The following is a 23,124-nucleotide window of genomic DNA, read 5'->3' as shown; positions in this document are numbered from 1 at the left end:
CCCTCAAATACCCATCTTGTGTATGTGCCTACGTGTGTGTCTGTCTGTAGCTATGTGTATGGCATGTAGATACCTTTCTACACAGGATTGTATGAATACAGAGGAAAACCTGGGAAGATAAGTGTAACCTTCTAGATAAGATGCAGGAGTTGCTGGAAAGGGGAAATGAGGGGAAACACATGGGAACAAATAATGAAAAGAAAAATCGGGTATAATCATCACCAATATGGTCGTATTTTTGCAGTCAGTGAAATTTTACATACATGCATCTATGTAAAAACAAATTACACAGGATTCAAAACCCAACCCCTACCTCCAAGGAGAGCTGTGAAAATTAAACGAAATAAAGCGTGCAGACGCTCAGCACAGGCCAGATGGAGCTGCTAGCTCCAACTTTAATTATCCCTCAATTAGACTAAGCCTCCTAGCGCGGGTTTTCTGCTCACAGGCTCCCTAACAGCCCTGCCTTCCCCTCCCCCTTTCCATGAATTCTGCCCTCGGGTCTTCGGCACATTTGTTCACCGATTCCATCCATTTGTGTGCTCTGGGCATCATCTCTAGCCACACGCTGCGCTTGGGGCTGGAAACGTAGACATGAATCAGACACAGCTCCCCTCGTTCCAGAATGTACAGTGGACAGCAGAGAGCTGGTCCACAGCCCAGCTTCGATCCTGTTGCTACCAGCCTCCACGGTGGTGCTCCCTCCCGACAAAAGGGCAGACCCTCTTCTAAGCAGAGTGTTCCTTCCCCGGGCGCAGAAGACTCACTGCACGTGCTCTTGGACCTGGACCTGGTGTGATTCCTGGCACAGAGTAGGCCCTTTATAAAAAGCAGTTGAACAGCCCTGGCTGGTTTGGCTAAGTGGGTAGAGACAGAGCGTCGGCCTGCACATTGAAGGACCTACGGTTTGATTCTGGTTAAGGGCACATGCCTGGGTTGTGGGCCCGATCCCTGGTAGGGGGTGTGCAGGAGGCAGCTGATCAATGATTCTCTCAGCATTGATGTTTCTATCTCTCTCTCCCTCTCCCTTCCTCTCTGAAATCAATAAAATATATTAAAAAAAATAAAAAGCAGTTGAATGACTCAATCCCTGATGGATGGGTTGATTGACTTGACTGAATAAATGAATCATGAAGTGACTGAGAAACCTCTTTCACTACAAGTCAATGATGATGACAGCTCAGGTGACTTGTCGTCAGTAGGTGCCAGGAACTGTGTCCAGCTATGGCTTGTTTTATGCCACCTGACATAGCATGTGCCGATATAACCCCCTGTACAGAGGGGAGACAAATACCAAGGGTGGTGAAGAGATTTGCCCAAGGACACTGTGTGCTTCTCAAAGGAAGTACTACTGAGTGTATTAAGAAGACCTCAAAGGATGAGCTTGTGTCCTGGTCATAATGATAAAGACACCCGAATTTTATCTCCAAAGCTTAGAGAAATGGCAGCTGGCCAAGTGCCTGGGCTGTAAGGAGACGGGAACCCCTGGGCACCTTGAGGAACAGAATCGACCAGTGACTGGGACACAGGCTTCTGGACCCCGCGGCTCCCGGGCCTTCTCTCCTGTGGACACCGACTGCCTGCCACACGGTCTTTCTTGGCTTCCCACTGGAAACCTTTCTCGTGGGCGGCCTGATCCTGACTCCAGCTCTGAGCCATGAAACACCCAAAGCTCTCCTTCCTTTCTCCAACTCCTCTCCGCATTCTGACATTCACAGGAAAAGCAATGGGTATTGTTATCATCAAAATGCTACCCAGATATCACAGAATGTTATTGAACTGTCGAGGAACTAGAGTAAGCCGAGGCTTACTTCTTGAATGGGGAGAGGAGAGAGAGAGAGAGAGAGAGAGAGAGAGAGAGAGAGAGAGAGAGAGAGACTGCTTTCCTCCCCCGGAGAAAACACAGCAGCCAGTAGGTGAGCAGAACTCTGGCTGGAAGAACGCCTCCATTGTGGCTGTGGCTTCGATGAAGCAGACTGCTCGTGAAATCAGCCATTTGGGGCCAAATTTCCAAGCGCAGCATTTTGCTGAGTACCAGATGCACTCGAATGGTTATTTTCATGGGGATTGAAAGTGATTTGCATCTATTTAGTCAGAGCCATCTGAATTCCCAGCCCCTCGCATAAAACAAAACCACTGCTCCCTTTGCTTCGGGTAACTTTTTATGCCTCCTTGCTCAGAAGCCCCTCCCCCACCTGCACGTGGAGGCTGACACAGCAGGGACAGTTTCCCATGGCCTCATGAAGCAGATGTGCCGGGAACCTGGGCATTGCTGGGCATTGGAAGGGAACTGCAGTTGGTATTCTGGCTTCATTTTTCTTTTTCTCTACGCTCACAAAATTATCTCATTGATCCCCAGTTTGTTCATTCAACAAACTTTTAGAAAGAAAGCCCTGTGTCTGACCTTGAGTTTCTTACAGACACGGGGCGGGGGGCGGGGGGGGGGGAGGGAAGGGAGGCCTGGCCCCACCCCTGCAGGCTTAGCCACTCAGAGGTCAGCTTTTGCAGCTAAGATCTCATATGGGCAGATTGAACCTTTCAACGCAATGGCTCACACTCACTAAGAGCAGATGTTTTGGGGACAGGATGCCACAGGTGTGCCCGAACTGAGAGCAGTGGGTGGGATCCTATTACCTGTCCTGTGCTCACTCCAGGCACAAGCTCAGAGCGGAGGGGGCTGGTGGGCCTGTGCTCACTCCAGGCACAAGCTCAGAGCGGAGGGGGCTGGTGGGCCTGTGCTCACTCCAGGCACAAGCTCAGAGCGGAGGGGGCGGGTGGGCCTGTGCTCACTCCAGGCACAAGCTCAGAGCGGAGGGGGCTGGTGGGCCTGTGCTCACTCCAGGCACAAGCTCAGAGCGGAGGGGGCTGGTGGGCCTGTGCTCACTCCAGGCACAAGCTCAGAGCGGAGGGGGCTGGTGGGCACGGTGCCCCTGGCCCCAGAGATGGCTGCCGAGCGGGGACATCTGGCTCTGCCTGTGCGTGTTTTGGAGGTCCTGCAGGCGCCCCACCCAGCAGGCAGGGCCTCAGCTCAATGGCCGGTGCCCGTATAAACACCACCAGTGTCTTAGGAAAACAGCAAACAAGGGCGCTCAGCCCGGGCACCTGAATTCCTGGTGCTACCCATTTACTTCCCATTGCTGCAAGGCGAGTCTCTTCCCCCTGGCCCCTCCAGGCCAGTGGTGTCCTGAAGGGAGCACAAATGAGTAAAACCGTCTGGTTATTAAGACAACAAGAAAAGACAAGAACTATGAGACATTGAAGAGCATTCACCATCTCAAAATGGTAGTGGCTACTCCACTTAAATCAAGCGATGTTAACAGATATTCCTATTTTTCAAGAGGTAGAAATCTGCATTCTATGTGAAACCCATGTTAAACACTGGGAACTAATTTAATTTTCTAAAGATATCATCTGTGCCAATATTTTGCAGACGAAATAAAAAGTGGTCTGCATAAGCCTGCCCACCCCTACCCTCTAATCTCTGTCATCTGCCTCGCTTTCCCTGGCCTGGCCAATGAAGATGTCTCCCAGAGCTTCCTTGTTGCCTGGAGGTGAGCCAATAGATAGCTCTTCCTTCCCCCTTGTTACTCACAAAGTCACAAAATAAGGGAGGATTTGCATTCCACACTTGGACAGGTCAATAGACCCTTGGGTAGGGACCTAGTAAGTGGTCAGTTTCCAATTCCGCAGAAACAATTGATTGGATCTCTCCTGAATGTTGAAACTTTCAAAGTTGGTGACAACCATCCATGGTGGCACCACCTCTGGTACCCTCCCCAGTTCTGCCTTCTGGTGATCAGATTCTCGTCATGCCCAAATTTTAATATCCTGGGAAAAAAGACATACAAGGCAAAGCATGTGTCTGCTGGGCAACCAAAAGCTGAACCCCCTGTTCAATGATGCCAATGGCTTCTTTAAAAATGACTGATTCTGGTTAAAACCACAAGTGGCTTCTGATTTCACTGATAGGGACTTGGGATTATTGTTTTTGCCTCTGGCAAGCTCCTGCTAGAAAAAGTAAGCCACATGGCTTAGAGGGGGAGAGGCTGGTTAAATAAGCTCATTTGTACCTACTGCCTAAAACCTGGGGTGTACATTCAGGGTCAGTGAACTATAGCTTGCCTGCAGGCCAAGTCCTGGTGGCCTGGTTTTATATGGTTCAGAACCAAGAATAGTTTTTACATTTTTAAAGTTTAAAAAAAAAAAAGAGGAGAAGAAGGAAGTGAAGTACTAGCAGCAGGAACTCTAGATGGCCCAAAAGCCTCAAGGAGTTACCCTGGCCCTTTCCAGAAAAGATTGGCCAACCCGTGGCGGAGATGGATAAATCACTTCCTACCTTCTCAAAATCGATTAAAATGGCATTGAACTGATTCCATTTATCTCTCAGTCCTCTTCACCATTCCTGTCTCTAGCCTCTCTGCCATGACTGATGCTGGGAAGTGGGAACACCATATTGCTCATCATGTCCATCTGGTCAACCAGATGCTTTCTGCTCTCACATGAGCATCTTCAGTTCAGGTCATGACCTGCTGTTTTGCCACTATCAGGCTTTCCATTTTCTCTCTACTTAGGGAGCCACCATCTTAAACATAACTATTAGCTTTAGAGTCATGAACAAAGCTACAACCTGTTTGCAACATTCCGTGTGTTTCCTTTTCCTGCAGAGGCACAGCCTCTGGCTAAACAATGACCCCAGCAAAGTTATAGGAGTGGACAGCTCTGGGGAGAAATTGGATGGGGTAGGACAGGTCTTCAGAATCAGGTGAAAGCATTATTAAAACCCAGCATCACATGTTGCTATGTTGTTATAAAAGATTGAAAAGGGCATGCTCAGGAAATTACATTTTTCCCAATGTACAGGAACAAAAGTCACAGCAGCTGTTAGAAAGGAGCCTGAGTTGTAGAGTAGTATCTGTATCTAGAGTCTATACTGTCTGAAGAAACAACGTCTATTACTAAACGTAGGTTCATTCAATTTAGCCTCTTTCAATTTCTAATGGATTCCACAGGAGTGCTTGGTGATGTAATTCAATTAATTTTTTTAAAATATTTTTTTTTATTGATTTCAGAAAGGAAGGGAGAGGGAGAGAGAGAAATATCAATGAGGAGAGAGAATCATTGATGGGCTGCCTCCTGCACACCCTGCTACTGGGGATCGAGCCCACAATCCCGGCATGTGCCCTGACTGGGAATTGAACCATGACCTCCTGGTTCATAGGTTGATGCTCAACCACTGAGCCATGCTGACTGGGCCAATTAATTTAATTTTTGCTCAGTGAAGTGTGGGCACTAGTGCCTGGATTTAAATTTTGGCTCCCTCCACTTTTAGCTGGGTGACCACACTTAACTTCTTAACCTTAAAAATAGGAGGACAGTGTCCACGTCAACAGAGACACGTCGGTTGAAGGCTAAAAGTTAATACATGTCTAGTGTTAATACATACTCAGTGCACTTGGCATATAGTAAGTTCTCAATAAATGTCAGATATCATCACCATCAGTAGCAACATGTAGCGAACTATAGTTCATCCTAAAACTCAGCTCAGGCATAACTTTCTCCAACAGGATGACCTTTCCTCTTAATGGAGACCCCATTTCTAGCACCTGAAAATTTACCTACTAAGCTCTTAGCTTCAATCATTACCTCTTATCACATAATTTTTATACGTTCCTAAGACCTTCCTCTCCCCCATTGGTGGTATCAATTCTGTTTGCCATGTGCCAGAAGCTCAATACTGTTTCTGTTCCTATAAATACAATTATGTAGCCACGACTTAAAAAAAAACTCAAATGAAGAAGAAAGATATACGGTGAAATATAAAAGTCCCTCCCCAGACCTCACACCGTCGTCCTGCCCCACAAAGGTAACCAACGTTACCAGCTACCTTTACATCCTCCAGAAGTTGTGTTTGTAGACCTTGTGTGAGCATGTCCACTCGGCCTATCGCCCTCCCTCTTGCTCATTCATGCCCTTCACACACCTTTGCTATTACCAAGTATGATTCTCTCTGTGCTCTTTAATGGCCTGGTAAAATTCCTGTGACATCATAGGCCACAGTTTCTCTAACTATCCTCTTCTGATGGGCACATAAGCTGTTTCCACTTATGTCTCTTATTACAAACTAGAGGCCTGGTGCACAAAAATTTGTGCACTCGGGGGGGAGGGGGGTCCCTCAGCCCAGCCTGTGCCCTCTCGCAGTCTGGGACCCCTTGGGAGATAACGACCTGCCGGCTTAGGCCTGCTCCCGGGTGGCAGAGGGCAGGCCCAATCCCTAGGTGCAGCCCCTGGTCGGGCTCAGAGCAGGGCCGATTGGGGAGTTGGGGCGCTGCCCCCTGTCATGCACAGAGCAGGGCGATCGGGAGGTTGTGATGCCACCCTCAGTCATGCTCAGGGTAGGGTCAATTGGGGGGTTGGGGCACCGTCCCCTGTCACACTCAAGGCAGGGTCGATGGGGAGGTGGCGGTGCCACCCCCTGTCATGCACAGAGCAGGGCCAATCAGGGGTTTGCGGCGCTGCCCCCTGTCACGAACAGAGCAGGGTGGATAGGGAGGTTGTGGCCCCGCCCCCTGTCACACACAGAGCCGCAGAGCGATTAGGGGGTTTGGGCGCTGCCCCCTGTCACGCTGATCCCGATTGCGGGAGGCCTCGAGGCTCTGCTGATCCCGGTGCTGGGAGGCATATTACCCTTTTACTATATAGGGTAGAGGCCTGGTGCACGGGTGGGTGACAGTTGGTTTGCCCTGAAGAGTGTCCTGGATCAGGGTGGGGGTCCCCACTGGGGTTCCTGGCCAGCCTGGGTGAGGGGCTGAGGGCTGTTTTCAGGCTGGGGGTGATTGAAGCTCCCAACCGCTCCTTTTTTTCTTTTTTTTCTTTTTTTTATTCTGGCCCAGCTTTAGCTTTGAGGCTTGGGTCCAGCCCTTAGGCCTCCACTGCTGAAAGTAGGTTTCTGGCCTTTGCTTACAATGTTGCAATCCTGCTGGCTGAAGCCCCGCGGATTAAAGCAGGTTTCTGGGGTTTTGTTTAGCTTCTACATTTGTAACATAGTTGCTTAGAGTTGCAGCTCAGAGGCCTGCAGCGGTAGGCGGGGAATGTTGGAGTCCTCTGTCACTGAAGCAAGCAAGCCTCATGTTAGTTTCAAGCTGCCTGGCTGCCGGCCGCCATCTTGGCTGGCAGTTAATTTGATTATTGCCCTGATTAGCCAATGGGAAGGGTAGCAGTCGTACGCCAATTACCATGTTTCTCTTTTATTAGACAGGATAAGCTGCCTAAGAATGTGAACTTCATCTTCCTCAGTCATTTCAGCACCGCGAAACCAAGGCTCAGCAAACACTTGCTAAACAGCAGAATGTAAGGACAAAGGCACATGTCCACTGCATCTCTGTTTCTGCTAGTGTATCTTTAGAGTAAATTCCTACAAGTACTATTGCTGGGGAAAGAGATGTACCAATTTAATTTTGATAAATAAGGACAAGATGCCCTCCAAAGTGATAATAACCAAGTGAATTTACAGGACTATATTGTTGCATGATTTGAGGAATACAAATTATAACTCCCTATCTAAATTTTAAGCTCCTTTTAAAGATGCAAAATGTTTTTCATACTTTAATTTATATTGTCTATAAGGCCTACCTTATTGCTTTGCAAGTAGTAGATAGGTGTTTGGTCAATGGTTTTTGAATGATAATTAATATATCAGAATATAAAAAGGGTTTAATTCAGGAAAAGGAAAAAGCTGATAACTGCTTTAAGCAATACACTTTTCAAAAATTCCAATTAATCAGAGCCCATAAATAGAAAAAAAGGTAAGAAACATTTTCTCTTTGGGGAGTTCCAGGGGGAGGAGAGGAGATATAAAACCCCAGCAGACAAGGCTCTGTTTCGGTATCTGAATAGTAATGAAATGGATGCTGTAATTTCTTGGATTGTAGGAGCAGCTATAGGGTTAAACCTGGACTGACCTGTTGGCAAAACCACAAACAAGTCCCAGCTTAGAGGGCACAGCCCTCTTAGCATAATTAAGCTTGGCCTTATGATGCCCCCTAGATCCTATCTGGGCAGCTAATGGGCTGAGGGGGGTGCAGCAAGTGCTGCCAAAACAAGTGAAACTCACAAGAACATTGTAACTATGGTGACCACTACCTTGTTTACCTCTGGCTATAAAATAAAGGCTCAGCTTGCCTCTGGATCTCTCTCTATGGCCTCAGCCAGGCACAGGAGGTCCATCTAGACCAACCGTGGGCAAACTACGGCCCATTTGAAATGAATAAAACTAAAAAAACAAAAGACCGTACCCTTTTATGTAATGATGTTTACTTTGAGTTTATATTAGTTCACACAAACACTCCATCCATGCTTTTGTTCCGGCCCTCCGGTCCAGTTTAAGAACCCAGTGTGGCCCTCGAGTCAAAAAGTTTGCCCACCCCTGATAGACCCAGCTTATTCTCTTTGTCTGTCTTTTCTTTAATCCTTCACAGTCCCCCCCGCCCACCCCCTCAGGCTCACCGAACCCTTGGACACTTGGCTGTGCTGGCTCACATTGGATGCCCTCTCTCTATATCATTTTAAGTGTGTAGCCTATTGCTTTTTAAATGAGGTTGACTATAAATGACTTTGGCTTCCAGAATTGTGGAAGAATTCCACTTGAATTCTACAAACTCATTAGCAAATTTTATTTGCAGAACCTAGTGTGGAAGAAAATCTGTCAATTAAACCTGTCAACAAAAAAAGAGGGAACCAAGTGAGAGTCATTCAGATTCCACTCACACACCTGTGTACGCGTCAGGTTCCAGAGTGCAGGGAGCCGTCACTGGGGCCCACATGTCACCTCCCGTCCCACAGCCCGGGAAAGCCTGCCAAATTGCAGTCATTCTCCACCCTGTCACTCGCTCACGCCTTAAGGAAATTCTAGAAATGACAGGCCCGTCGTGGAATGAGGACCATCCCATGCTCCTCCACTCTTTATTCCAAAATTAGACTCTGTCATAGACACTGATCTCCAAGGTGGCAAAAATAGCGGCTTCTCAGGGAGCCCTGAGCTGTGCCCAAGTGGCTCCGCCAGCAAGGCAGCTGGCAGCTGGGCCATCTCACTCAACAGGGGGGTCTCCCCTAATCCAGGCCCACCTGCCTCAAGGAGCACCCCCTTCAGAGCAGTCATAATAATACACTGGTTTAAAAAGCAATAAGGGAGGGGAGAATTATGAAGTTGCTTTCTGGTGCCAAAACTACCAAAAGAAATAGGGTGTCCTGAAACAGTGATTTTTTACAAAGATATACTCTAAGTTGATATTTCTGAAAGGTTTTCACGATAATTTGAGAATGCTGAGTGGGGATATAAGAGGGATGTAAGGGCTTTCACACTCTCCAAGGGGGCGAGGCATTGTGGCTGCAGGTAGAGGCTCAGGACCAGATGCAGGGATCCTGCATTCCTGGCTCCAACAATAACGGGCTCTACAGCTGCAGGTTAGTGACTTAGCCACTCTGAGAATCAGTTCTTCTCACTTATATGACAGGGACAGTGATTCCTTCCAGGCCAAGGGTCAGGAGTAATATTCTCTTGAATTGTAAGCCCCAGGGGAGCATGGGCCTCACCTGTCAGTCACCACTACATGCCACAGCACATAACAGTATCTATGGCCTCAATGAGCATTTTGTAATGAACAAATGAATGAGAATGCGTGAATGCATCTATTTCACAAAGATATTGTGGTGATCAGAGGAAAAGCGAGTAGAGTGTCTGGCATATTGCAGGAGGCTTGATGAACTGTAGTGGCTATTATTACTAATGATCCTGGCCTATAGCAGGTGTTCAATAAATAAATGACATCATTAGCAAAACACCATAAAGTAGAAAAAGTATCAAAAAAGTAAAATCAATACACTAAATGAACAGGACCCCAGAAGTCTGCATGGTGTGGGGACAGACAGTAAGGTGGCCCCATGATCTCCTCATCCAGGTCTTCATGCCCCCAGTGTTCCCCTTCTCTGATGGTGTTAAGGACTTGTGACTTGTTTTTAATTAGTAGACTATGACAGGGTGATGAGACGTCGTTTCCATGATTATGATACTTAGGATTGTGACCCCCAACTAGCAAGGAGGCTCTCTCTCTTGCTGGTTTTGACTAAGTAAGTGGGTGTGTTGGTCCATGTGGCAAGGCTGGCTTTCATCCAAGTCAACAAGAACTGAGGCTCTCTATCCTACAACCACAAGGAATTTAATCCTGCCAATAACCATAACAGCTTGGAAATGGATCCTTCCCCAGTCTAACCTTCAGGTGAGACTGAAGCCCAGTGGACACCAGTGCCACAGCCTTGTGAGAAACTGAAGCTGGGACCCCAACTAAGCCATATGAAAACTCTGACCCGCAGCAACCATGAGATAATAAGTGGGTGTGTTTTATGGTGCACAGTTTGTGGGACTCTGTTACGCAGCAATAGAAAATGAATACATGTAGTAAGATAGGCGAGACATCCATTGCCACAGCATGGCATAAACACCCAGAGAAGGACCGGTTGCTGAGGGACGCCGAGCATGGTAGGCACTGGGAGAACTGAAGATGCCATTCTATCTAAGGGTCAGACGTTACTGGGCAGAGCTGATGGTTGCCATGTGGGGATGCGAGACCAGTGTTACCCGGCCTTTTCACTTTTTAAGACAGTACAGAAATCTGAGTTTTATGCGAAACCTTCATTTTTGAATGTTGGCCACTAATTTGGAATTTTTAGACAGCAGTGAGAAGATCTCATGCAGGCAAAGAAAACATGTATTAGGGGCTTGATTCAGATATAAAGCGTAATTTGGGGTTACCCCAGCAGGTCACTCCTGCTCCAAATTTGAACCCACTGATTCCAAGCTGGTGGTCTTAGGCCTCAATCCAAGGGTCATCTTGAGGGTTAGAAAGAACACAGAAAGTCCTTAACATGTTGTCTGCCACAGGGGAAAGGCATGATATATTTCCATTACTATTGATCTTATTATTGTATTCATTTCCTATGGCTGTTGTAACAAATTACCACAACGTGGTGGCTTTAAACAAAAACAATTTATTACGGAGGCCAGAAGCCTGAAATCAGTTTCACTGGGTTAAGATCAAGATGTTGGCAGGGCTGGTTCCTTTTGGAGGCTCCAGGGGAGACTTGGTCCCTTGGCTTTTCCACCTTCTCGAGGCCATGACCTTGTCGAGGCCACCTACATCCTTCAGCGCACATCTCCTTCTTCCACCTTCAAAGCCTTCAGCATAGAATCTTCCACTGTCTCTCTCTTTCTGTCCCTCTGCTTCCAACATCACATTGCCTCCTGTCTGACTCTGACTCCTCCTGTTTCTTCCTATAGGGATCCTGTGGTTAGCTTGGGCCCACCTAGAGAATCCAGGGTACCCTCCCCATCTCAGGAGCCTTAGCTCAATCACATTGGCAAATCCCTTTTGCCACAGAAGGAAACATTCACAGGCTCCAGGGACTAGGATGTGGACATCTGTGGGGAGCCATTACTCAGCCGACCACAATAGCAATACTTGCTATTATTATCCAGCCCACACGCCTCCTCTTTATGACCTCTGGGACACAAGGTCATAAGTCTGATCAAAGCTAATTCACTCCAGGCTGCAACGTCCAACTGGCATTCCCACAGTGCGGGATCTGTCTGGGGACGAAGTCAGCTAGCAGTGGGCCAGGGCTTCCTAATAATGAGGCTAAGCCTAGAGGTTAGCTTTGCTATCTTTCTCCATTTATGACCTTAGCTATCTCAGGGAAGCAAGCCAACAGTGACATAAAGGCAATTCCTAGTTGAGAATACAGCCAGCTCTGGGTGGATCCATTTCCAATGACCAGAAAACTCAAAATTGTAGCCCAGGGAGGGTGGCCAGTCATGTTGTTATCACTTGCTTCATGTTAGCACCGCATCTCTTTTCTCTCCTAATCAGAAATTGATTCAAGTACGTGGTTTTTAAGCCTTCTGCAATCCTGTTTAACTCCCTTGGAATTCAGATCTCATTTTGACACTTATTCATTTCCATCTAAAACAGAACGCTATTGCTTTAAAATCACATTCAGTTGTAGAACCCCTTCAGCATACAGTGAATTAAGAACGAATGTTATTTTCCAGCTAAATTTGCAAGGGGATAATCTGAAGGCATGACTCATAATCCTGATTAATTTTAGCGGAAGTAATGAGGAGGTTGTAAATGGAAAAATATGTGTGTGCAGAACTTGCCTTCCAAGCACACAACAATTTATGCTAATTGACGGCTTCACAAACAAGGTAATCTTGAAAAAACCTGCTCAGATGTTTGAAGGCGTCTAATGGATAGCTATACAACTTTAATGCAATCACATGTTGCCCTGTAAATTCGAAGTGACTTGAATTCGACTGTACAGCTGACTAGCTAATGTCTATCCATCCACCCACCATCCAATCTAGCCAGCCAGCCAGCCAGCTATCTGTCCATCCATCCATTTATCTAGCTCTATAGTGATATCCAGAGTTGGTAAGCATATAGGGAAATGGATATCAAATCTGCATTAATTCAAAAAGAACGTTTTTAAATGATGAAGGGGAAAATATTTCATGATATGTGAAAATTACATGAAGCTTGAATTCAAGTGTTTTGGGAACACACCACACCCATTTGATGATGTTTTACCTATGGTTGCTTTACCTAAGGAGTTGAAGTAGAGACCATCTTAGTCCACAAAGCCTACAGCATTTACTCCCTGGCCCTTCACAAAAAGCTTTGCCGATTCCTGCTCTGAAATCCTGAAGCAATACGTGCACAACCACTTGGGATAACTCAGGACTGCTCTGGGACAGATCATATTACTGACATGCTTTCCCTCCCTCTTTAAATCCAACCAGCCCACATGTTTACATCAGCAATTTGCAAACTACCCCAGTGCTAGCATGCCAACACAGTGCCTTCGGTTTTTCAGATTTCCTTCCAGATGGGCCCTGCATGTGTTTGCAGCCACGATGCATGATTTACATTGTTTAACTCTTCTGCATTCGACTACAGTTTCATGTTATTCTTCTCAAAGAAGAAACTCAAGAATCACAGTTCTCGGTATGAGTGACAGTCCCTAATACAAAGCAACGAGCAGGGTAGGTGTCCCGAGAGAGTGTCTGTGGATGCTCGTGTGTGTTTGTGTTTGTGGAGTCTCTATCCTGGAAGACTATGAAGGTTTATCAACCAGAGATGGCAAATGCATGGCTATGGGCAAGAGGCAGTCTATGGACAAGTCTTCTTTGGCCCACAAATTGGGACAGTTTTGTTGCTGGCTTTAATTAGAATGAATTTCCAACAGTTACAGACTGGGAGGTGCATATACAGACTCAAATCCTTGGCTTCTCTGAAAAAAAAAATCAAGAGATCTCCTCCATGGAGCCCAAAGTTTCATGTCAACACTTGTCAGGTCTTCGGCTTTTGAGATTTCATTCCAGTTCCTCTCAGCCCTCTTCTCTCACTTATGTTTTTCCCGACCCCTGTTGACACTGGAAATTACAACATCTGCTACAGCAATCACCATATATCTATAGGCAGATAACCCACATAGCTGTGCCCCCACAGGTGTCCATACACCCCAAATTGACTCTAATGTACATACTCCCTGCAATTACGTCCCAATAATCATGCCCCCCCCTAAATCCATACATTGAAATCTTAACCCCAAAATGTATGGCATTAGAAGGCAGGCCTCTCGGGACGTGATTAGGTCCTGAGGACAGAGCGCCCTTATAAAGACACTCCAAGTCCCCTCTGTGTGTAAGACAGAGAGAAAAGACAGCCAGCTATGAGCCAGGGAGTGGGCCCTCCCCGCAGACAGTGACTCTGAGAGCAACTTGCCCTTGGGCTTCCCAGCCTCCCAGGGAGGGAAATAAATAAATGTCTGTTGTTTATAAGCCATCTAGTCAATGGTATGGGTTATAGGAGCCCAAACTGATTAAGGTGCACACCTATAGTAACTGTGGCACAAAGTAGATAAGGAGGTGACTGCCTCAGCCACGGGCCACTCCGGGCCGTCCCAGGGTGACATCGAATCTGAGGAATACCTGGGTGAGGACAGGAGTAAACCCCTGCCTAATCGCTGGCTGTGGTTTCCAGCACAGGGATCCCAGGTGGCAGCCGACGGCAGTGCCCACTGGGACCTGAGGAAGGAACCCCGACTTACCATGGAGTTTTTCACACTCTGCAGCAGGCGCTCGTGCTGCTCAGCGATGGCGAGCGCGGCAGAGTGCACCTTCTGGTAGATGGCCTCTCCATCTCGCGTCTGGAAGATAAACAGCCCCTCGCCAGTCTCACACATCCTGTGGAAACAAGAAGAGAGCTTCTGAGAGCCCCGCCCCAGGAGCCAGGCACCAGAGCCTCGGACGCACCGGGAGACCAGACCCAGGAATGTTGCATGAGGCGAGGACACTCATGCCCATCTGCTAAACAGAGTGAGCGAGAACCCACATTTCCAAAGGCAGGAACCCATCTCTCTTGGCTAACATGGTGATTTTTTTTTTCCTCAAGAAACAAAGCAGAAAGTTAATAAAGTAAAAAAGGCCATTTCTTGATTTTGGCATAATCCTTGTACTCCGCTTTCCTGCTGTCAAAGAGGAGACCTGCGGGACTGCTTTCCCCTTCAGTCCAGGAATCAGACCCGTCAGCGTCCCCACCATCCAGCTCAGAGGTGAGCTAAGGGTTTCATGACTCCCAGGCTCACTTCTAACTTCCCTTACAGACGATGCCTTAAGGATGCCTTCATTTCCAAAGTCAGAGATCCAATCTGACTCCAGCTTCCGCTCAATGTGACCAAATGCAGCTGAGAGTTTTGTTGGGGATCATGACGGTGCTGCATTAGCGTGGCCAACAGAAGAGCAGGTCCCCCAGGGAAGCTCTGTGGTCTGATGGTTAGTGTTAACGACTCAGAGGAAGGTCATCTCCGCCTCAGACTGTTAAACCAGAAATGAAGTCCATTCACAAGGGAGACTGGTACACACAGTTAGGCAAGAAGTTAATAAAGGTGTTTTAATTGCTAAGTATACTTTAGTGTGTGTGTGTGTGTGTGTGTGTGTGTGTGTGTACATACATGATATGTAGAATTACCAATATATTTAATTACTCTAAATATTTCTAAAGGACATGGGCAAAATTACATGCAAGGATATTTTTAAAGTTCTGATTTTGATCTATACATCTATCGACAGTAAACAAAGACGTTGCTTTTGTTTGTTTATTTTAAAGACCTTAATTATTCAAAGACACAATGCCACTCCCTCCATCTCAGAATCTCCTGCTGAAAAACTGAATCCTGGCTTGAGGGCCGAGTTTCGTTCACATCTGAAGAAAACAACATGGAAATCAAGCACATTTCCACCCAAACGGCTGTTAATTACTTTATCTAGCCCAGTCTATGCAATTAATGTAATAAAAATAGAAAGATTTCTCCCTATCTAATTTCCCCCAGTTGGCCTGATACCACGGCCATATGGCAATTTTTAGCACATAGAGCTCAGTGTTCGTAACCCGTCAAAACCGGCCTCGCTTGGATTTCCCTGATATGGGCTAGGTGAGAAGAAGGAAAAGAATAAACGGGTGGCTCTTTCAGTAAGCTAATATAAAGAACTACCTCAGGGGGTTGATTGTGTGATTTTAATTATTAAGTCACGCCAACCCAATGAGGAATGAAAACTAAGAACTGATGTATTTCAGTCACGTCCCAGCTCTTCCCGGAAGACTCCCTCACTGCCCAGTGCTCACTGCCCTTCCCTCCTCACTGATGCCGTCAGACAAATGTGACACCTAATTGTGCAAGGTCTTCATTTTTCACAGCTCCTTTTCCCGTCAAATAGGAGCTATCATTCCCGAAGAAGAGGAAGTAGCCTCAGTCAACTCTTTAAGAGGAAGAAGTGGCCTCTGGCTTCCCCTATGACCAATGTTGTTGCTTACTTACTTATGTATATGCCAATCTTGGCTCTAAAAAGAATGAAGATACCTGTTACCTAGAAACAGTGGTAGTTTATTGCTTAATATCAAATTCTGCTTCTCAAACTTGACAATCCAGTTGCTCTTAAAGTTCTTGTGACTGCAACCACAGTAATAAGTGTAGCTTAGATTAGGAGCCAGTATATTTACCTCGCTATTTATGCATCTTCAATTATAACATGCTGATGTTTTCTACTCTATTTTATCTTGACACAGCTGGTGAAATGCTCCATCTATATTATGACCTGCTCGTTGGCAAGACCTCCTCTTTGGCAATCCCTCTTTCATCCAATGTCTACTTTTGCTCAACATAATGAATCTACAACCTTCCTTTAAGGACATCTGCATCTCTAAATAATTATTGTGATCGAAAACAAGTGAAATCACAACCATTGGAGCATCAAGTATTCTTTAAAGTACAGCAACAATAGACCACCTGCCTCCACCAGAGGATCTGGAAGACACACACCTCACAAACATGCACACTCACACAAACACACAATGCACACACCACCTGCCACGTACAGTAAGGACCAGGGCTCACAATCTCAGATTCAATCAGGTTTACACCAGTTAAATGGATGCAGAGCTCAGACGCACTTCAATATACAGCAGGCAGAGTGGCTCCCGAATAGCAGTCCCAAGCAGCCCTAGTCACGTGGGGACATAGGAGCCCAGTGGGGCCACAGCTTCTGATTATCGGGAAGCCAGAGCACCTGATTTCTATGAGAAATAACCTGAATTTTTAATGTTAGCAACTTATTCCTTTTTTTAAGCTGGGGGAGAGTAGGGGCACTGCCCCTGTTAACCTGATCTGCCAGGAGGCCAGCAATTTGCTCTGAAGAGCTCTCCACAGAACAGCAGTGAGGCCTGGGTTTGAGCTGCCAAGGCTTTCGTCCACCCTGTTCACAGGCACGAGTCCTTTGGTGGGAGGTGGGACAGTGAGACCCAGGAAGGTGATATGAACGAAATGGTCCTTCAGATGCTCTTCCATCCATCTCTGCTAACCTCAGCCCACGAGTTCATTTTTTTTTTTTTTTTTTTTTGCTAGTTACTGGAATTTATTTAGCCATATGTAAGTAATGAGCAGCAACTATCTTGTCATCTGTAATTATTGGGAACAATAAAGTTTTTATAAGGAAGCTCAGTTTGTATTTGGTTTCAATGTCTCACATTGGCCTTGGAACAGCTCCCTGTTGCATTAGAAGAACTAATATGTCTATTGTGTATTCTATCAAAGCTATTGGCTGTTATTTATTTTTCTTTTAGGACAGGGGTGGGCAACCCCTGGCATGCGTGCCAAACATGGCATGCCAGTAACTTTTGCTGCCATGCAAAACCCTCTCTTATAATCTTCCATTTACAATTGTGAATCTTTGTTCTCAGTGATGAATTTTGTTAAGTCTCATAATAGGAGTAGCCTGGCGGATGAAAGTAGTAGCTCGTGCATATCTCTAAAGGTCACGAAATATAAACCTGATGTAAAATCTCTGTCATCAGTGATGCAGCAGCAAAAGTCCAACTGATAATATCAAACGGAGTCATAAAGTTTTCTGTCGGACTATCAGTGTACATGTATACATTAAAAAATAAATGTATTTTTCATCACCATATACTGTGTTTTTGTTGCTCGAATGAATTTTATTATTTCTTCAAGGTTCTTCACATATGTACACCTTAAGAGATATCAAGTAGGCGTAACATGTTCTCAAAAAATTAGGGTTGGCACGCAGAAGAATTTTGAGTTAGAGATTTTGCTGGTTTTGGCACGCACTCACAAAAAGGTTGCCCACCCCTGTTTTAGGATAAGCTAATCATAAATTAGCATGGTGGGCATGCTGGGGCTGTGGTCTTTTCTCTGCCTCCCGCACGGAGGGGGAGACTTGAACCGGTTCGAGCAAGTTAGGAGGCTCTTTTCGTGTTTAAAGAATAATGAAAGACAGACATAAAATAGATTAAAAGCTTGGGCTGGGTGTGGTGTCTGCCCTCTGACTCCAGGGACAGACAGAGAGAGTCTGCCCTCTGGAGGGACAGGCACAGACCCACGAGTTCTTTTATGTCTCTCCTTCCCTCCAGATAGATTCATGTGCCGTTTCATAAGCAGCTTTAAATCCATTAAAATCATTACTGCACACCTTTGTCAAAATAATACAATAGGCAAACTCCCCAAGGCAAATAAGAGGGAAATAGGGGGGAAAAGAAACGAAGAAAGGCAAGGAAGTAGAAAGAACACGCATCAAGCGGGCTAATGGCCTTACGTGGCCTTACGTCTGCGGCTCATCTCGGAGAAACAGCCCAGAACGAAGATGCTGTAATGGCTCCAGCCAGACAGCACTGGGAACACACTTCACTCTCCATGTCCAGCCTCCTTTCTCTTACCCACTGACTTTCCCACGGACACCGGCCCAGCAGTGCTCCTTCCTGTGGCCTCACACTACCAGAGAGCAGGGATGGAAACCCAGAGGAGGTGAAGTGATGAGTTTAAGTTTGCCATCTCCTGTGTCCTTTCTGAAGATAGGGATTCAGATAGAAGAATAGCGTAGCCATGTCAATGCACTTCGAGTTTTGAATTTCCCAATAATTACTTTGCCCAAATGATATGCCTGTCACTCTAAACCATGGTTTGTGCAACTGGCCAAGAAGAAAAACAAGAATGCCAAAAAACAGTGAGAAGTTCACTCACCCATGCCCAGAAGTACCACCAGCACCACGGCAACAGCAACGCAGCAAGAGGGGCGGGACTTGGGCTCCGGGTCGCCTTGCTGGGATGGCCCTCACCTGCTCCGTGACCTGGTGCCCATCATCTAACCTCCCTCAGCCTGCATTTCTTTTGAAAAATAAATATAATGACATCACTGTCACCCAGTTTTACTGAAAGTACAACACATGGCATGTAGGGTGCACAGCAAATTCTCAATGAGATGCACTTCCATCACTGCACTGAAGTGTGAGCGCCATGCAGTCAGCTCTGTCCCGACTTTTCAGCTCTCCCGCCGGTGCCTAGGACTGGGCGTGGCCTCCATATTTGGTGCTCAATAAAGAACCGTAAAATGCATTGTGAAGGAGAGGCAGCACTAGAGAAAGCATAACTGGGGACTTGTCCCAGCCCCATGGGCCAGGCTTCTGAAACTGAGGCTTCACTGAGATGCCGCAGGAGGGGGATGGTTTGGAAGAGTAAGCTGGAGAACAGTTCCAGCAGAATGACTGCGCTCTGAACGCCTTGAGAGGGCGAAGTCCAGCGATTCCAACATGGTGGGGAGGGATGGGGAGGGCAGCCAGGTGCCTGGCCGCAGTGTACTGGAGGCCACGGTCTTCACTATTCTGCAGTCGCCACCTGAACACAATGGTCCCCAAGGGCACTGAAGGCCCAACTTAAGAAACCCCTTCTCTTTGCCAATCACATTTCACAGCATCATCTTTTACTTTTTTAAACGTTTTTTTTTAAAATTTATTTTAGAGAGAGAAGAAGGAAGCGGGAAAGAGATAGAAACATCAATGATGAGAGAGAAACGTTGATCAGCTGCCTCTTGCACGCACTCTCCCCCCACCCCAACCCACCACTGGGGATTGAGCCTGCAACCCAGGATTTGCCCTGACTGGGAATCGAACGGGCACTGGACAACGCCCAACCCACTGAGCCACACTGGCTGGGCTCAATATCCTTTATTTGAAAAATACAAATGGATTGAAATTATATAAACCAAAATGAATGATCTCATGCCAGGCAGTGTTAATAAGAAAACTCCTGAAATCAGTAAGCCAATCAGTTTCATGTTTCCTTACTTTATAGATGGATTCATCACTCATTTGTATGTTTGTTGAATATGTAGCTGTGTATCTAGAATATTTGGACACTGCTAAAAGCAGACTGAATCTTATACTCAATATGTATGTTGAGGATACTCTTCTCTCCACCCCTGCAAAAGCAGTTTACTAACTCAACGTTGAATTTTACATTTGTAATTGCATATTATAATTGAAGGAAGCAGTACTTGTCAGGCGAACATACGGCAAATCATAATAGTGGCCGTGATGGGTACGAACAAAGGTAAAGACACAGCTTTCAGAGGTGAAGGGGCTGAGAAGTACAGACTGGCCGCTACCAATAGTCACAGGATGCAGAGTACAGCACAGGTAGAGTCAACAATATCGTATTGACTATGTGTGGTGTCAGGAGGGTACTGGACTTATGGGGGGATCACCGTGTAAATCATATGATTGTTTACCACTATGCATATACCTGAAGCTAATACAAAATAATATTAAATGTCAACTGTCATTGAAAAATAAAATTAATAAAAGCAACATGGCTTTTTCTTTACGGTGGTTACAATTTACTTGGTTAGACAAGATCTACATATGTGAATGGTTCGAGAATAATACGGTGGCATGAGCCATGTGGGTCAGAGGGGTGATAAGAAAGGAAAGGCACAGCTTGGGAGAGAGGTGGGCACCCCATTCCCTGCAGCTTTAGCTACTCCTCGGGGTTATGAACACCTCCCTTTTGTTTGCCTGGGGTTCTAGCCACATAGGAACAATGTGACTTACGGTGGGGCTTCGGGTATCATGGTATTAGTGGGACTGAGATCACCCATGTGGGCAATCAATAAATCAATCATGCATGTGTGCCATGGAGCCCCCAAAACACCCTGAGCTCTGTGGCCTGGGAGAGCGCCTCTGGCTGGTAATACTGAGATCGCCGTCATCCTGAGGGAGGAGGGCCACGCTGCCCTGACTCACAGGGGGAAGAAGGTGGAAGCTCCTGCCTGCTACTTCCCTGGGCTTCACACCCCCCTCCACACACACACACACACACACACACCCTCCACACACACACACACACACACACACACACACCCTCCACACACACACACACACACACCCTCCACACACACACACACACACACACACACACACACAAGCTTCTTCCCTCGACAGATGTTGTCTGTGTCCTTTGCTGTAATAAACTTTAAGCCTGAGTTGCACAGCTTTCCGTGAGTCACTTTAGCATATTATTCAATCTCGGGACTTGCAATGGGCGTCAGAGGGGAGGAAGGTCTTGGGAAGTTTCCTGCAAATGCTGCAGTTGTCCAACTCGATGCAGCCCCAATGGCTAAGCATCTGGCTAAGACTAAAAGCGGACAAACCTTTACAAGGGCCTCAAGTCCCACAGTCTGACAGAGCACCTCCCCCTTTACCACGCATTGCCCTCCCCTCCCCACCCCTGCTCATTCTGTCCCGGGCACAGTCACTCTGCAGGCCCACTCCCCTCAGCACCTTCCCAGCCCCCTCCTCCGGCTGGGATGCTCTTCCCCCGATCCCCCCATGGCTCACTCTCTCCCCTCTTCTAGTTCTTTACATCCCTGACTCAGCAAAGCCAGCCCTGCTCATCCTATTGCAAACTGCACGATCCTTTGGTATTTCCTCTCAAACAACTTTATTTTTCGCTGTGCGACTCACCCGATCTAACATCTATTTCACATTTTTAAATGGTTTGTGTTGTCTGCCTCTCTTCTAGAGAGTGAGTTTCAAAATGACAACGCCTGGACGTTTCACTCACTGCCTCATCCCCAGGCCTGGAACCACCCGGCCATCAGGATGAGCTCAGTGAATGTCTGAAGGAAGAAGGGATGCCTCGCTTTTGCTGGACGTTTCTGGAGCTCTGAGGTACCATCACATATCAAGTGGTCCCCCACACAGGAGGGAGCCATCGCCTACTTCAGTGATGGCGAACCTTTTGAGCTCGGCGTGTCAGCATTTTGAAAAACCCTAACTTAACTCTGGTGCTGTGTCACATATAGAAGTTTTTTGATATTTGCAACCATAGTAAAACAAAGACTTATATTTTTGATATTTATTTGATATATTTAAATGCGATTTAACAAAGAAAAATCAATCAAAAAAATGAGTTTGTGTGTCACCTCTGACACGCGTGTCATAGGTTCGCCATCACTGGCCCACTGTGAGATGGCCACACCATAACGCAGCAGGTACACGTACATGAAAAGATGCCCAACATCACTCATCAGCAGGGACATCAAACCACTTCCCACGGGGAGGACGGCTACTAGCAACAGACAGAAGGAACAGTGCTGGCAGAGACGGAGAAAAGGAAACCCTTGTGCACTGTGGGTGGGAATAGTAATTGGTGCAGCCACTGAGGAAAACATATGGAGGTCCTTCAAAAAAGTTAAAAATAGAACTACCTCCTGATCCAGCAATCCTACTTTTGGGTATCTGTCCAACGGATAGAAAAACACTATCTCAAAGAGCTGTTCGAACCCCCATGTTCATGGCAGCATTCTTTACAATGGCCAGGCCTGGGAACACCCTGTGTCCACCGGAGGGCGGATGGTGATGTTCTCACCACAGAAAAAGGTAATTCCATGAGGCGGTGAAGGTGTTCACTAACCTTATTATAGCTATCAGTTTGCAATATATGCAATTAATCAAACTACATTGTACACCTTAAACAATGTTATATGTTACTTATATCTCAATAAATCTGGAAAAAGTAGATAAATAATACACATTAAAATAAACTTCTGAAAGATGGTCACCAGATAGGATGCACTGATAGGTGTCTAATTTTCCCCAAAGGTCCTAAGAGAGTCACCGTTTCCTTTAGGGGTTCATGTGCTGTGATAACAGGAGCTCGGGGGACCCAGCTAAGCCTACAATGGTGGCCTTGGGATCTGACTTCACACCCCACACCCAACAGCATCTGGCAGAGAGCAGGCACACGATGAAGAGACACCTATGAATGACAGTCATTAACAAGATTATTCTGTGAGTAGAGGGAATTCTTCCTCCTATTCATTTGTGCCACTTTATAATTAAAACTAGAGGCCCAGTGCATGAATTGGTGGGGTCCCTCAGCCTGACCTGTGCCCTCTCCCAATCCTGGACCCCTCGGGGGATGTCGGACTGCCAGCCTTCGGGGATTGGGCCAAAACCAGCAGTCTGACATCCCCCAAGGATGTGGTAGTACACAAGTGTCAGGCAGCCAAAGAGGAGCCCGAGCCTGGGCGGGGTGCGGAGCCGCTGACACGGAGGCGGGAGAGGCTTGCACTGCCTCAGCTGTGCTTGCCAGCCATGAGCCTGGTGGTGCTCCCACTGTGGGAGCGCACTGACCAGCAGGGGGCAGCTCCTGTGTTGTTTCTGC

At 46.8% G+C, this 23,124-nt stretch overlaps 1 protein-coding gene across 1 annotated transcript in view; it reads right to left on the bottom strand.

The window, feature by feature from the left end:
* The window catches only part of DOK5 (docking protein 5), a 136,100-nt gene that overhangs the window by 15,822 nt on the left and 97,154 nt on the right, over positions 1-23,124 (bottom strand). Inside the window, 1 exon segment of the mRNA XM_036323638.1 lies at positions 14,161-14,296. Coding sequence (XP_036179531.1) covers positions 14,161-14,296 — 136 coding nt within the window.

This window comes from Myotis myotis, unplaced genomic scaffold (assembly GCF_014108235.1).
Source record: "Myotis myotis isolate mMyoMyo1 unplaced genomic scaffold, mMyoMyo1.p scaffold_m19_p_9, whole genome shotgun sequence".
NCBI classification, from domain to species: Eukaryota; Metazoa; Chordata; class Mammalia; order Chiroptera; family Vespertilionidae; genus Myotis; species Myotis myotis.
This window is presented reverse-complemented; position numbering and strand designations above follow the sequence as displayed.